Below are 17,106 nucleotides of genomic sequence, written 5' to 3' on the forward strand. Positions count from 1 at the left end.
GGGTGGGGGAACACATGAGGAGGGACAGAGTGGGTGGGGGAACACATGAGGAGGGACAGAGTGGGTGGGGGAACACATGAGGAGGGACAGAGTGGGTCTGAGGGGGTGGGGGAACACATGGGGAGGGACAGAGTGGGCCTGAGGGGGTGCCAAGGGCAGGGTTAGCGGTTCCATTCCGTCCCCCTGTACCTTGGGGTGGTGCCGCGGCGGCGGCCGCCGCCAACAAAGTTCCTCCTCTTCCTCCCCTGGACTAGGGCTGGACCCGCCAAGCTCCCGTTCCCGCTCCCCATCCACCTCCATCTCCTGCTCGGGTGCAGCCCCGAATTCACTCCGCCGGTGTCACACGGAAAGGCGACCGGGCAGGGACAGAGGGGCAGGCGATCCGGGTTCCGGGGGCCCCAGGCCAGTCCCTGCACCGAGCAACCGCCCACAGGCGGTTCCCTCTGTCCCCCATCCCCCATCTCTCCCACTCTCTTCCCCAAGATAATTTATTTCACTGATCAATAAATATTGATCAGAACATTGGCGGGAATCTCCCTGTTCTTCAATGAGATCTGTTATGGCAAGTGGGAACAAGATCTAGTTGATTTAAAAACTCACCCAATTGCTCAGTTTAGTTGAGTTTTTAACACTCCAATTTTCTTCTGAATGTGAGTTCATTTACAACTGTTGCCTTCACTTTTCGTCATTCATCATGGCAAATCTAATTTCTCATATTGAGGAGGTTTTGCAGCCTTCCTAAATCCTGGATTAGAAAGACATAAATGCCTTGTGCGGGGAGCTCTTTCAACGTGGGAATGTTGCAGCATGTCAGTGCACACACAGACAGAGGGTGGCAAAGAAACTTCAATGACTGGGGTTCTCCCTCCTGCTGCAGTCTTCATCTATCATCGCAGCTATTCATATCAGACAAATACCTTCTGCCTGGATCACTGTCGAAGATTTGTTTTGGATTGCGCTTTGTCTGGTTCCTCCTCTCCGACTTTACCGTCATGGGTGGCCCTGCTAGGAGTTGAGAACTCCTGACTGCTTCGCACCTGGGATCAACTGAATACTCAAATCTCCCCGTTGAAGCAAGTTGGCAATCCATGAAAAGGTTAGAAAATTGTATATCTCGGATCAGTCTGTATATGTTTCTAAAGAACAGCATTATCATCAGGGTATTACATTTTAACACAGTCGTCGAATTACCCTGTTCAGATTTTAACTTGGCATAAACCAATGTCTCACATAGCACAAAGTTGTGCAACTGATACTTCCTTGCACATGCAACTGCACTTTCCCGCATCTATTGCTTTTAAAGCACCAGGTCTCACCAGTCCTTCGCCATGTTATATCATAAAACCGCCTCTACTCTTTGCCTAATGCCCACCATTGGCAACATCTCACCGCTGATCAATGTGGGACCATCACATATAGAAAAGCCTCCAGTCGCTTCAAAACAATCACTTCATTTACATGCACCAAAAGCTAATAGAAATCAAGTGATCAGAGGGCGCTGCTGAGAAGTGACTGAGGAGGATTCTGGGAGGTGTCAGGCTCAGTCACCAACGACTACCCAGGAGCGAATCAAAGGGAGGCAAGCTATAGCGGACTGTCCATTTTGGGAGTGGTCATTTTGAGAAGGGCTGCCATGTGCTAGTAGTGCTGCTAAAGGTTTAGGTGTGGGCTGTGGTGAATACTGGGCCTCGATGAGGAGGGCAATCAGCAGCGAGGTAAGGGTAAGGTTAGATTCTGTTATTTGTCTTACCAGGAAAGATCAGAGATAGCAGTTAAGGCAGTGGTTTGCTCCTGCTGCAAGATGTGGGAGATCAGGGAGCAGTCTGGTGTCCCCGACGATGATGTCCACAGGAAGGTGTGACTGGCTGCAGTTCCTCATGTTAAAAATACACTTAAATTATTATATAGTATCTAATTGTGACATACGGAGTTGACAACAACTTTTAAACTTGCCTGTCAAAAGGTTCTTGACTCCTGGAACAGGCCTTCCCCATTCTTCAAGACTCCTCTGACATGATGTGGTTTACTTGGGCCCACTCACCTCAATGAACTTATCCACCTCCCTCAAAGGCCTAAACTCAACGGAATACAAAATTGAAGTTGGCAGCACATGGCAGTCGCAATGTACATCAGGTTGTGACCTGCCATGCTTCCTGCACCGGTCAAAATGGCATCCAGCAGGTCCCAAATTTAGATTTCCAGTTTTGTCCTGCCTCCATTGTGTCCATCCAAAATGCTTTTGTCCATTGGCAATATGGCAAAATCCAGGCCATTGAATTCAATTGTACAAGTTTCCAAGGTGAGGAGTGGGGGAGGGAGTGGAGCAGGTCATTTGAGTCATAGCCAGTGGGTTACTGATCTGTGGAGGTTGTGAGAAAGTTTCATTGGGGCAGCCAACAAAAGGCCTTAGATGCACTAAAGCCAGTGTTCAATACCAGTGATTAGACCTGGAATGAAGCTGTCACACACTGCTGGAACGACTCACATCAAGCTTGGTTTGAGCATCTCTATTATTCGCCTTAACAGGCTCCCAGTGTTCCCCAGCCAGAATTAGAGAGGGTAAAGAAAGGACCCATGGACAATTCACTTTTCATTGCCCTTTTACAGAATTGGATTAGGTGAATAAGGAGAAGCAAATTAAACTGCCACTCAAGTTATTGTGTTTCTCGATGTTACATCAGATACTTTCTGCCTCTAAAACAAACCATTCCCAAGCCAGGCCTTATAGTCACTCAGGTGATGAAAATCTCTGTCATTAAACTTGCCAATCTCATGAATACAACAAAGAAACAAGAGCCTTTTACCCTTTGGCATCCCATTATTCCATATTAAATATAGTGTGATCATTAGGACAGCTCCAGTAAAAGAAAGGGTACATGTAGGGGGTACTAAAGCAAGATTAAACTTTTCAGATTCTTCTACATGTTGTCAGAATTAAAGACATCAACAGTACCAGAGCAGATGGGAGGATGGGGAAAGGAGAAATGACCCCAATAAATCATGGTGAAGAAACAACTAGAAGTCCAGATATGGAATTCAGTCTCTACCCTTGGCCCACTCTCTTGACCTGAATGTAGCAATCTTAGGGGCATGCTGACAGAACCAAGGTTTATAGATCCTCGAATGTATGCAAATACCCCTCTGAAAGTTTACCGAGTGTATCATAGCCATTTCCCAATTTTCAAGTGGTTTGCGCTGGTTTTGTTTTCAGGTAAGGTCTCCAGTACTGTCCTCCCAAATATCAGAGTCTGTACATTAGCCATGACATAACTGCTTCAGGGTGGCAGGTGAGGTTACACAGGATCAGTGGCCAAACAGCTTGATGTTCTTGAAGTTTGAATCTAGTGCCAATTGGAAGGTTGTATCATAACCATTCACAACATAAGTAATGCATGGGCATAAGGCAGGGGGTTTAGCAGAGGGTATACTCGGCTTGGGATTGACTCGCCTTCCCAGTTACAGAATCTTTGCTTTGACCTAAACTCTTCCCTTTGTGAAACAAGTTCACTTTTCACCTAAGGTCCTCACAACTTGGTGTGGAGTCTGGTAGATGAGACACAGGGAGTTGTACAACTGCATATCTAGGAGTTCATATCTGATCACCTTGTTAAAATTATTTCTCAACAGCAACAAGTTTCATCTTAAAGAAGTAATATGAATATATTTTCTTAATTGTGTGCCTAATTTTCATGTCTATATTGTGTTACAGGAGTCATTAGAACCTTTATAACATGGCACAAGAGCCCAGGCCCTGCTTTGGCCCTTTGAGAGAAGGATTGTATCCATTTAGTTGATTTTTAGGTGAGTGCTCAGTACCATGAATTACTGTGATAAGAGTTTTTGGTAGAAGAGGCAAAAGTTGAAAGATTAGAGAAGACCTATGGGGACCAAGTGCTCACTCTAGTTTCTCTTTGCTAAGCATGGCCTACTTGCTACACTCTGCAATACTTAAAGCTTGTCATGCAGTAAGGCAAGACCACATCTGAAAGGGAATGTTGCTTATGTGCAGCCTGAACAATATGATCCAGATTCCTGCATAGCATGCATTTGTACAGTTTAGAGGGAACATGTATACAGTCCCTTTAATTGCTTGCCTGTGGTATGCTGTACATATTTATCAAGATCTTCTGGCGTTTGTTGACAATCTTTTGTTGCTTCCCTAAGCACATCAGAAGTTAGATAAACAGCAACACAACATAATGAGCTATAATTTGCTGTAGCTGGACATCTAACAATGTCTGCTGTTAGTTAGACTTAGCCTTGCATGTTTAGATTTTTGTTTTTTTTCTATGACAAGCTGCTGATGTACAAGCTGATAAACTTGGAGTGAGGAAAATAGGGGCCTGTAAAACCTGAGTGGATAGGGAGCATATAAGTTTCTCCTTAATCAGTCAGATTGAAGGATCATGAATTGAAGTGTGCAAGGTCTGAACAAGGAAGTGCACATTAAAGTGAGGAGGGGATTCAATATCAAATCAGGTATAGAAAGAGAAGTAAGAGGGAATTAGGAACGAGATTACAGACACAGGAAAATTGAAAGTAATTTAATACAATATTCCACACTTTTAAAACCCGAACACTTCAGCATAATAGTTTGAAGTTTTACAATTTTAACAGTTCAATTTCAATGTCAGAGAACTTGACTGGCAATAACAAGCACATGTTGTGGTGTTAATGTAAATCAGTTAATGATACTACTGAAAGTTATCTTACATAAGCAGAACATTCAGAGAGGAAAGTCTAAGGTAGAAACTTTAAGGAGTTTCTTTTGGTAGAAACAACCATGTATACTGGACTTCAGTAATTTATATTGTATGAATAAAGAGTGGAATTACTTCATCATGTTTACACTGAGATAATTGGTAGAGCAGGGCAGATAACGACAAGTAATCAGTCTAACGCTAACAAGACTGGGACAAGGCAAGCCTTAGATTAAGGGCAGACTGAATCACAGTAGACTTTGGTTCTATGGTCACTTCCATCCCAAATCACTTATCACATTATTGAAAGAGCCCTTCAACTTGTTAATAAGAATTAATTTTCTATGTTTCATATTTGCCATGCAAATGAAACAAATTCACTGCATTCAATGTATTTCAATTTTGAAGCAGACAGTATGATGTCAGTTTAGGGATGGTAAAGGAGAAACAATACGACTTGGACATCAAATTTTGGATTTCAGCATTGACTATACATTTGCCTTTGCATTTTCACTTAAATAATGGTGAATGAATTTCACCACTATTTTGACAGCACATTTAGAGCCAATGAATTGTTTTTTAAGTGAATAGAAAAGAGCACAGAAATTTCAACTCAATGTTGGAACAAATAAATTTTTGCAAACTTTGCTGGATAAAAATAACTGATCCTTGACTAATAATGTATAAATGCGAGTATCACAACACTGTTTAAACTGGTAAATGCTTGAGGAGTGAATGTTCTCTGAATGAAAGATGGGAGAATAATGTGACATCTGCGGTTAATAAAAGTATATTAGTAGTTAATAATACTTAGTTAATAATGTAACGTCTGAGAAAGTGACATTTGCAGATTCCATTGTCCCATGATTTTGTTAGAAGACTATTGTTTTTGTAAAATAGTGGAAGGATTCACATACTGATAGGCAGAAGTGTGAACACTCCTTTGACGGCTGTAGGCACCTCTTTTAAACCAGCAGATGGGGTGGTTATCAGCTACAGTAAACTTATTTCAGGCTTCCACAATCCTGATGTAACTACACTGCTGGATATTAGCCCAGAATGTGACCACATGTTGGTTGAGGTATAAATGTTAGCCTGTTCCTCTTTGAAATAGTGCCATGGGACTTTTTAACATATTTTACCTTTGAGGGCAGACAGTTCCTTAGTTTAACTTCTCATCTGAGAAACAAAACCTCAGATAGTGCAGGGCTCCCTCGGTACTGCAGTGGAATATCACCATAGATTTAGTGTTGGAATGGTCACTTGAACCACTTTTGATCCAGAGCCAAGTGAATAATCAAATAGAATGGTGTGTGGCTTGGAGGGGAACATGCATGTAATGGTGTTCCATGTATATGCAACTCTTGTTGTTTGAGATTTTTTTTGCAAAAATATACATTATTCATAAAAAACTTTATGTACATACGCAACATACTAAAACATATGAAAACAAACATTTGAATTTGACATTCCCTGCAGATGCATAAACGAAAGGCATTTCCTACTCATGCAGATCAATTAATTACATACATTTTGAGGCAGCAAGAGAGTCTGATAACTGAACGGACCCTTGGTTGTACTTTCGCCGAAGACATTAGACAGCAGTCTTTCCCCACCTGCCCCAAACTATAGTGCATCTCTCAGCACATAGTCCTGAGCCTTGGAAAGTGCCAGTCTACAACACTCGGTCGAGGTAAACTCTTTACAGTGGAACACCAACAGGTTTCAGGCAGACCAAAGAACATCTTTTACTGAATTGATGGTTCTTCAGGTGCAGTTGATGTTTTATCTACTATTCATCTAGGTGGTAGAGGAAGGTGCTGTTGAGGGACCCTTGGTGAGTTTCTGCAAAGCATCCTGCAGTTGGTACTAAATATTTTTGCACTGTGGACTAACAAAGGGATGAGATACGACTTTAACCAAGGAAACTGTGTAAGTAAATGTTTGCAATTTCAAAAAAAAATTACTGGGGCTCATTATGAATTCTACCTTCAGTGTTGCTTTTTCAAGCAGTGAAGGTACATTCCAGGTTTCATTGCCATTGCCCGTGCATTCAGGGCAATTTTGTACAGATACAGTCTTCTGGTTGTTTTTTCCATCAGCACTAATTGTTGTGGGCTCAGGAGGGTTGAGCATAGTAACAACCACTTGATCAGCTCCTGGACATGTGGCTAAAGCCAGATGTAGACAATAGAGCAGAAATATCCAGCTTGCAAAATGAAAGCATCTCTTTCTCTATCTGTTCTTCTGTGTGAAGAAGTAACAGGAAATTGCAAGTAGCTTCCATACATTTTCTTGTAAGTGGATCTCTCTGCAAATCCCAGTTGAAAGGAAAAAGGAAAACCATCTTCAGAATCACTGAAAGGGTGAATCAACTGCCAGTGAATGAAAGCCTGAGAATTGGGATACATACAATCTCATGTCATAACATAGAATCAGAAGAAATTGAAAGGAATTAAAAGGGCCTGAATGAAAGCAACTCATCCTAAATCTGTGATCTGGACTGGTGCCAGAACTAATCTTCTCTGACTTTATTCTCCCTTCTCCATCCATAATATTTGTGTCTTCTCTTGCCTGATCATGTGCCTATTTGTGTGTGTACAGGAATTTTTTAGAAAGAGGTAGAGTTTAAGTTACAGAGTTATAAGTTAACAATGCATGTTTCTTTTTAAGTATAATATTTATTGTAAAAAAGAAGCCTTTTTTTGTAAATGCTAAGAGCCTGTTATGCATTTTCATGTAATCTGAATTGGATAGTTAGGTAGAATTGGGCAATTTGGTGTTTAGTCAAATTTTCACATTTGTGGCGACTCTGAGAATGATAGGGGTGTGATTTCTCTGTTCAGCAGTCCCAGTCTTGAATTACCTCTCGCCAGGTTTATTTCTTAAAGGTTATGTTTAAAATACCACATGGAAAATATTACATAACAATGATTGAATAGAGAAGAAGAGCTGACTAAGGACTGGGCTGAAGCTTGTGGAGATTTGGTGATTACTTTGCATCTCTTTGGTTGTAAGTATAGGAATATCACCTTTGGAATGCAGTTAGTCATGGATGAATAACATAGATCATAACATTGAACTGATTGCATTGGGTCATTACTCAACTTTTATGCAAGAAACATGTTTACCTGTGGTTATACATCTCCCTCAGATGATTAGTGCTGTCTCACCATAATCTTCATTCCAAAATAACCTCAGAGCAGCAGATTCAAGTGAAACTACTGTTTCTATATTAATTGTCCAGCACTTTCAATTGCAGCTGCACTGACTGTACTGAGACCCATTCAAAGGGAGGGGATTGAGTATAAGCAAGGTATTTGACATCAAGGACATCAAAATTCTGACTGGATTATTTCCCTGTTTTATGCAATGTGCTTTTTTTTGTTGTAATAGTGATAGGAAGGGATTCCTCCAATGGTTTAAGGCACATTGACAAGAAGCTGAGTGATAGCAACCAGAAACAGACATGAGGGGCAATTTTCTTAAACAAAGAATGGTTTGTGTGTGGAATGAACTTCCAGAGGAAGTGGTGGATGGGGTACAGTTACAACATGAAAAGGCATTTAAAATGATCACCAACAGTCTGTCCTGGTCTTCCCACATCAACATAATGGTCAAGAAAGCACAACAAAATCTCTACTTCCTAGGAGACCTAGGAAATTTGGCATGTCCACTAGTTTTTACAGATGCACTATAGGAAGCATTCTATCTGGGTGCATCACAGCGTAGTTTGGCAACTGCTGTTCCCAAGAGTGCAAGAAACTACAGAGAGTCGTGAACATAGCCCAGTCCATCACGTAAACCAGCCTTCCATCCATTGACTCCATCTTTCCTTCCTGCTGCCTCGGGAAAGCAACCAACATAATCAAACACCCTTTCCACCCTGCTGATACACTCTTCCAGCGCCCTCCTATGTCAGGCAGAAGATCTCAAAGTCTGTATGCATGTACGAATGGATTCAACAGCTTCCCAGCGAGATTAGACTTCTGAATGGACCTCTCAAATTTTAAATTTAATGTTGATCTCATTCTCTGTGCACTTTCTATGTAGCCATAACATTGATTCTTTGTTCTGTCATTTACCTGAATGCACTTTGTATGGTATGATATCCCCGAACTGCATGCAAAACAAAACTTTTCACTGTACCTAAGTGCATGTACAATAATAAATCAAATGAAGTCAAAGACATTTAGATAAGTACATAAGTAAGTAATCTCTGGAGTTTGATGGGCCAAATTTAAGCAGATGGGACTAGTTTAGTTTGGGATTATGGCTGGCATGGCCTGGTTGGACCAAAGGGTCTGTTTCCATTCTGTTTGACTCTAAACCTAGGTCTATGATCCCATTTGCCCCAAGTGCTATATCCAGTTGCCGCAGAGGGAAGAAAGTCAGTCAAAATTCTACTCGTTTGTGCTATTAAGTGATTCATTGAAATGTTTTGTTTGGTATCCAGTGTACACTTTTAATTTCTGTGTGAGGGACTAAATTTAGAGGTTGATGGCAAGATGTATTTAATACAGAGGACTACCATAAAACACAGGAAGATTATTATAAACTTGCAGGTGGTTATGCAATTGGAGAATTGACTTCTCTACAGAGAGGTTTATAGCACAGACAAAGAGGCTTATATTCCTTGGGAAAAAATAAGTATTTTGATCAGGTAGAAGACCAGAAGGATCTGTGATGGTATTACACAAATCACAAAAGAAGCAATACATTTTAATAATACATTTTAAAAGAAACAGAAACAAATAGGCTGGTTTCATTTTGTGAGAGTTAGAACTGAAAAGCAGAGAAGTTATAATAAATCAGCATAGACCCTTGATTGGATGATAATTGAAGCACTGTGAGCTGTTCTGACCTCAATGTCATAAAGAGGATATCAAAGTACTGGAAAATAAGCGCAAAAATACTAAACCTAGCAGAACTGAGAGGTTATCAAGAAACATTAAACCATTTAGGGTTCTTCTTTGTGGAAAAGAGAAGATTAAGGGATGCCCTGATCAATATCTTCGTGATTATAAACTCGTTCCATAGGTATAGAAAGATATTATTACTTATGTATAAAGCCAGAAATAGGGGCCATCAATATAAGATAGTCATAATAAGCTCAATAGGAATGCAGGAGAATCTTTTTGACTCATTGAAAGGTTAGAATAGAGAATTTTCACCACAGGGAGAAGAACTGATGAATCATTTAAATTCATTCAAGGGCAAGCTAGGTAAGGAAATGAGGGAGAAAGGAATTTGATGCAGGGGAGTGGGGGAAAAGGCTTTCATAGAGAGTAAATGCCAGTTTAGACCAAATAACCTGTTCTATGCTGTTAAGTAATTTGTACTTTTGTGAATCCTGCAAGGGACTGATAATGTGGATGGTGAATAAAGGATGTCTTGGTCTCAGCTGTGATAATCCCCAATAGTAAATGTTCACTGTCCGCACACAGATGTGAGGACTGGTGTGTGATAGCAAAGCTGGCCGCATGTTGGCACCCCCAAAAGACAAGATGATAGTTTAAAGCATTAGAAAATTAGAGTTGCAAAAGCATTACAGCACAAGCACCGAACTGCAAATAGTTGTTCTGAGGTTGATGTGAATACCTGTCTCATAAGAGACGAGGCTCATTCAAGATTATCCTGGATAGATAAATATTTTGGCCAGCTTTGTGAGCACCAGACCCCTAACAAAGCTCGGGTCCTCATAGTTCAAATTGGCAAATTTCAAAAGATCGGCAGATGGACCCCACTTATGTTGTCGCTGGACAACTCAATGAGAACTGCGTCTGTGTCTGGCTATGTTCTCATTTCCAAATAGCAAATAATTAACATAACTTCAACAAGTTGAAATGGAGCCACACCTGGTTTTCTGTGGTGTAGCAAAGTAGAGAGTTTGATGCAGACATTGAGGTTAATTCTCATTTTCTTGATCATAGCACTTTGGATTCTGATTTTAGTTGTGTAATCTGTTTTATCCAGCCTTTATTTTCCGTTTTATTGATGACAAAATTGGAAGCATGCAGAATACTTGGAACAGTCGAAAGAAGAGATGAGGTTGTAGAAAAAGGGCAAGAAAAGCTTTGAAACCAAAATTGAAAATATTAATATTGATAAATGCACTCTACATATGCATAATTCCAAGTATCCTCATTGACTGGAATGTCTCACATGCAGACTGTAATATAAAAGCAACTTTGGTAGTGCCTTTCAAAAGGAATTGCCTCAGAGACACTTCTTTGCCTGGTTTTCAATATTAAACAGGCACTTGAAAAGGGAATATTATTGGATGTAGTCAATGAAGTAATCTGAAACCTCTTTTCAACTAGAAGTAGGCCAGCAAAAGATCATTACAACAAGGGACGATTATTCAGTGTAATGACTGTCCTACAGAAAGAACAATATTCGAGAAGATACTTCAATTTGTTCATTGTACTCTTTTTTTTTTTATATTCATGCTAAAGTAGCGGAGTTAATAACATGATAGTTTTGGGACCACTGAATATACCCAGAAAAGAAACTGATATGCAGTGGTAGTGTTTTGGCAGCAGTTTCCATTTCTCACGTTGCTTTAGTTCCTGGGACCGCTTTCATACCTGATTATTCTTTGTCTCTATTTATTTCCTTCTAGTTCTCTCTTATTTCACCTCTCTCATTTTCCATTTAGATCTCCCTTGTTGTTGCAAAAGAACTAAAGAAATTTCTTATTGTTGACTATATATGTGATAAACTTCAGGGAAGTAACCAATAAATGCTTCAAGGATCTAGAGGTCTAAAACAAATTGGCTATTTTTGAATGTATCATGGGGGATTAATATTTCAGACATTGTGCAAATGTTATCTAGATGTAATTGCTAAATTTGTGGCAGTAGTTTGTAATGCAAAGATTGCAGGAACATCAGAATGTTTATATGGGCTCAGGCATGAAAAGTAGTTTACTCTTGTGCAAGTTTATTTAGTTCAATTGTACGTTGGTAAAATCATAAATGTAAGGTCAGGTTACGGGTGAAGAAAGAAAATACCTGGGGAGCTTCTTAAAGAGAAATTTTACTTCACCATTTGGGAGGAAATAGGTCACCTAATGGAAGATATCCCACCTTCCCTGCCCCCCAAAACCCTATATCAGTCTTTCTTCTTAGAATACAGTCTTGTTTTAAAGGTGAAAATAGTATACTGAGGGGTTAGAACCCAGGTAGAAGCCATTAAACTGTATGTATCTGAGAGTATGTGACATGAAATGTAAAATACGTTGTAAGTACAATCAGTAATGATGATTGTGGGGGTTGGTTAGTTCAGTAGGTTGGATGGCTAGTTTGTGATAGAGTGATGCCAATAGTGAGCATTCAATTCCTGCACTGACTGAGGTTACCATAGAGGAATCTCCTTCTCAACCCCTTCCCTGGCCTCAGGTTTGATGACCTTCAGGGTAACCACCACTGGTCTCTCTTTAATGAGACAGTAGCCCTATCATCTGCTAGGAAAAGTGTCACTTAAATTTTTATTTTAAATATAAATTTTTATTTTAAATGTATTCTCTTATCAGATGTAGGCATCACCAGCATTTATTGCCCACAGGATGGTTAAGAGTCAACCCTAAAGGACATTAGTGAACCAAATGGGTTTTTCCAGACAATCAACAATGGTTTAATGTTCATCATTAGACTCTTAATTGCAGATTCCTTATTGAATTCAAATTCCACTGTCTGCCATGGTGGGTTTCAAACCCGAGCCCCCAGAACATTAGTTAATTCTGTATTAATAGTCTAGCAAAAATACCATTAGACCATTGCCTTCCCAATACAATGGTGATTGTAATGAGGCACTTTCAACAAGAAACTGATCTGTATTACACTTTATGTAATGTCAAATTCAAACTGCTACCTTTACAAATTTTATGAATACAATATATTTTCAAGGAAAAAAATTCAACACGATTTGTTTTTAAATTTAGATTTCTGCCATTTGTTAAAAAAACATTCATGAAAATGTTGAAGAATTTTTTTTTTAAATTTACTTGTCAACCACATCTGAAGCATGGCTTTATTTTTCCTTGAATTGCTCAAACCCAGACATCAGTTCCAACTCCAAAAGTTATATTCTAACTTTGTTTCCAAATTCTTCATGCTTTTCAGTCTTCAACATATCTTACTTATGTCCAAAATTACAATGCTCCTTTATATAAGCAAATACTACCTGTTCACTGAAGGACAGAATTTGGCTCCTGCTGGAAAACCACATAGGTCAGCGACTCTGCAATCTCTAATGTGATCTGTCCGCAAGGCTTAGTATTAGCAGAAACATACATACTGTCTTTGAAGAAATGTATATTTGCACTTTGGCTTTCTGACGATTCAGATAAACCCTACAGGACTTTACTCATTTTTTGGGGGTAGAAGGGGACAGACGCAGAGGTCGTGACTTCCCCCCCAACAGAGGTCTGTAGATTCTCATCTGCCAGCATCAGAAATATAGATTATTTATCTCTGGCGTGAGGTCTATATTTTATTCTATTTTATTTAAATCTCCTGTCAATATAGTAAACAACCTTTGTATTTGATTGCAAAACAGCTGACTATCTATTTATTTTTAATGTTCCAATTTGTCTCTCATTTTAATTCATGCCGAACATGATTTCCTTTGTAGCATTCCATTGGACCATTGGACCATTGGACATAGGAGCAGAAGTAGGCCATTCAGCCCATCGAGTCTGCTTGCCACTTCAGTGATATCATGGCTGATCTGATAATCCTCAAATCCATGTTCCCTATTGTAACGATAGTAACAAGGTCAGCCAGGTGGACATCATAGAATATGAGTTCCTGGATTGGGATTGTTAACCTGATCCAATGAAGGAGCCCTGGCTGACAGGTATAAACAGGAGCATCAGCCTCTGTTCACTCTGAGAGCTGGCTCTGAGGAAGCTGGACCAGTGTCAAGTACTATGCCTGTGGAAACAAAGGGTGACTTGGTGATGGGATACCGGCCTCCATGAAGTTATTTCAGTGGCCATGAGAGAAAAAATTACCCTCCAGAAGAAATTTACTCACAACAGACATCTTTGAGTTGGAGTAAGCATGTCCGGCATGATGCCATTATTTGATAAGCTTGACTCATTCGATCCTGCCATCGAAGACTGGACCCAGTAGGTGGAAAGAATGCTTTATTCTTTTCTGCGCATTTTTCTGACATTGGGCAGAGGAAAAGTAACCAGTAATTCTCCTGACAGTTGAGTACCTGCAGCTTTTTTCGGTTGTTAGGAGCATAACATTTCTGGAGACACCAGATACTAAAACCTTTCAAGAGTTGACAGATTTGGTTAAGGTATATTACTACCTCAAGCATCCTCTAATTCTGAGACACTATTGGTTTTACTTGCAGTTCAAGAGCTAGTGGATTTTTGACGTAGTTAAGACAACTGGCAGAGGGATGTGACTTTGGTTTAATCCTTAATGACCTGTTGAGAGACTGTTTGGTATGTGGAATTAATGATGTAACCATGCAAAAGCACCGACTGACTGAAGCCCAACTGGACTTCAAACAGGCACGACAACTGCTCTATCATTAAAAATGAAGTAAGTGAAGCATATAAGTTACAGGGTATGGAGAGAGAGAAGTGGACATCCTCGCCAGACTAACTGAACTTGGGAGATACCACTTGAGGGAAGGCAATTGTATAGCCTCATTCAGGATACATCCTGAACAGAAGGGAAAAATGTGTGTTCCAGGCACTCCAAGTGACCTACTTGGGGTACAGAGCTGACAAGATCAGGTTACACCCATTGGAAGGTAAAGTGAGGGTGATCAAAGGTGCCCCAGCTCCTATGTCTGTACAGGAGCTTAGGACTTTCCTTGGGTTGGTGAATTAATATGGAAAGTTCATATGTAACCTGGCCTCCATCCTAGCACCCTTACTATTGAAAAAGGGTCAGCCTTGGAAATGGTCTCGTAATCAAGACGTAGTCTTTAGGGAAGTGAAGAGGCAGCTATCATCATCACACAATGATGCACTCATTGGTGCTGACATGAGATGCCTCCCTGTACAGTACTGGGGTAATGTTGGCCCACAGGTGGCTCAATCGTCAGGAATGCCCAATAGCGTGTGCTTCCCAGACTTTAGCTGATGCAGAGCGCAAATATGCCCAGATAGAGAAGGAAGGTTTGACAGTCATGTTGTGTGAGAAAGTTCCACCAGTAACTTTACAGATGTAAATTTGTAATAGTAACAGACCACAAACCCCTGCTAGGACTACTCACAGAGGACAAGGCCATGCCACTCATGGCTTCAGGTCAAATTCAAAGGTGGGCTGTCATTCTAAGTGCATACAATTACAAGTTGGAACACCATCCGGGAGGCCAAATAGCAAATGCGGATGCATTGAGTTGCCTCCTGCTGGCAGATACACCACAAATGGTGCTTCCACTGGAAAAGTCCGTTCTGGTTTTAAACTTTCTGGGCACGTTTCCGGTAACTGCTGACAATATCAGACCATGGGCGCGAAAAGATCTGGTGCTGGCACAACTAAAACAGCTGGTGGTGATCGGGAAACAAAAGGGGCATCACAACCAGAGTTGAAACCTTTCTGCACCCGTGAGACCAGATCACTGTAGAGCAAGAGTGATTGTCCCAAGCAAAAGTCACTGCTAGATACTGGCTGAACTCCAACAGGGTCATCCGGGGGTTTCCAAAATGAAAATGTTGGCGAGAAGTTATTTTTGCTGGCCCGGATTAGATGCCAATATAGCCACTTCAGTGGGACAATGCCCAGAGTGCCAAAAAGGACAAAAATTACCCCAGCAGCTCCCCCACATTCGCGGGATTGGCTGGGTAAACCCTGAACTCGGCTGCACATAGACTATACAGGTTCTTTCATGAGCTCAACGTTCTTATTCATTGTGGACGCCCATTCAATGTAGTCAGATGTGCATAGAGTTCATTCATCAAACACGGGGGCGACGATAAAAAAGCTGCAAGCATCTTTTGCAATACACGGACTCCTGGAAATGTGGGTCTCAGACAACAGGCCATCGTTAACCAGCTGAGAATTTGAGCATTTCCTAAAGTTGAATGGCATTCGACATACAAGGACAGCTCCATACCATCCATCATCCAAGGATCTGGTAGAAAGAGCATTCCAAACTTTGAAAACAGACTTATAGAAACGTCCTACAGCCTCACTTGATACCAAACTTTCCTGGTTCCTATTTTATCATAGGACCACCCCTCATGCAACTATAGGGATATCTCCAGTAGAGTTGCTAATGGGGATAAGACACCCCACCATGTTAAATCTGATCTTTCCAGACTTGGGGGTTGAGGGTGAACTGGCATCAGGAATGCCAATACTGGACACAAGACTCTGCCATGTGAGAGAGATAGTTTACTTCAGTGAGAGGAGGTTTGATGCCAGAACCATGGGAATGGCCCTGCATGGGTAACGGGCATGGTCAAACCGAGGTCAGGTTCAATGACCTACAAAGTTCAGGTAGGTAAGGTGGTCCTGAACAAACACGTGGACCACATGAAAGCTGGAAACTCACAAACAGGGAGCAGGAGCAGAACACACCAGGCCCCTCAGAACAGCCAGAAAGGCTGTCGGTACCCTTGGTTCTCCCACCCCCCCGTCATCGAAGGAACCTCAGAGTCTGAGGTGGACATGGCGAATGTCACAGTCTCGACCCCTTTACCACCTGAAGACGAGGATGAATATCTTCCGAGATGCTCTGGGTGCAAAAGGTGGGCTGTGCTCCAGTACATGTTGCCTGTATCCGAGGCTGAGTCGGAGGAACCACACGCAGGAGGAGCTACAAAAAAAGAACAGGCCTACATCCCCAGAATTAGAAGTGGGGGAGGGGAAATGTAGTGATTATAACGAGGTCAGCCAGGTGGACATCATAGACTATGAGTTTCCTGATTGGGGCTGTTAATCTGGTCCAATCATGGAGTCCTGGCTGACAGATATAAACAGAGTGTCATACGTTCTGTTCACTCTGAGAGTTGGCTCTGAGGAAGCCTGACCAGTGTCAAGTACTACGCGCGTGTAAATAAATAACAGGATACCAGCCTCTGTGGAGTTATTTCACCTTTATCCTTTGATTCTCTTACTGATTAAAATTCTGACTATCTCAGTCTTGAATATACTTAATGACAAACCTGTGAGATTCATTATTCTCTGAAAGAACAAATTCCTCTGCATCTTTGTTTTAAATTTGCGGCTTCTTATCCTGAGATTATGTCATTTGGTACTAGACTCTTCCACAAGAGGAAACAACTTCTCCACATCTACCCCCTGCCACATCTCTGAAGAATCTTGTATGCTTCAATCAGGTCATCTCTCAATCTCCAAAACTCCAGTGAGTGCAGGTCTATCCTACTCAACCTCTTCTCATAAGACAGTCCTTTTATCTCTGGAAG

General features: G+C 41.1%; 1 protein-coding gene and 1 long non-coding RNA gene across 2 annotated transcripts in view; one reads left to right on the forward strand and one right to left on the reverse strand.

The window, feature by feature from the left end:
* tsen15 (TSEN15 tRNA splicing endonuclease subunit) overlaps positions 1 to 424 on the reverse strand; it is a 55,436-nt gene extending 55,012 nt beyond the window's left edge. The window contains exon 1 of the mRNA XM_048602143.1: positions 190 to 424. Within this exon, the coding sequence (XP_048458100.1) occupies positions 190 to 300 (111 nt within the window). The 5' untranslated portion in view covers positions 301 to 424. The remainder of the gene's footprint in view (positions 1 to 189) is intronic.
* A 72-nt stretch (positions 425 to 496) lies between these two features.
* On the forward strand, positions 497 to 12,839 carry LOC125484235. Its single transcript, XR_007263071.1, has 3 exons — positions 497 to 1,096; positions 3,710 to 3,778; positions 12,764 to 12,839. It is a non-coding gene; the product is annotated as an uncharacterized LOC125484235 (long non-coding RNA).
* Positions 12,840 to 17,106: the final 4,267 nt, after the last annotated feature.

This window comes from Rhincodon typus, chromosome 10 (genome assembly GCF_021869965.1).
Source record: "Rhincodon typus isolate 14 chromosome 10, sRhiTyp1.1, whole genome shotgun sequence".
NCBI classification, from domain to species: Eukaryota; Metazoa; Chordata; class Chondrichthyes; order Orectolobiformes; family Rhincodontidae; genus Rhincodon; species Rhincodon typus.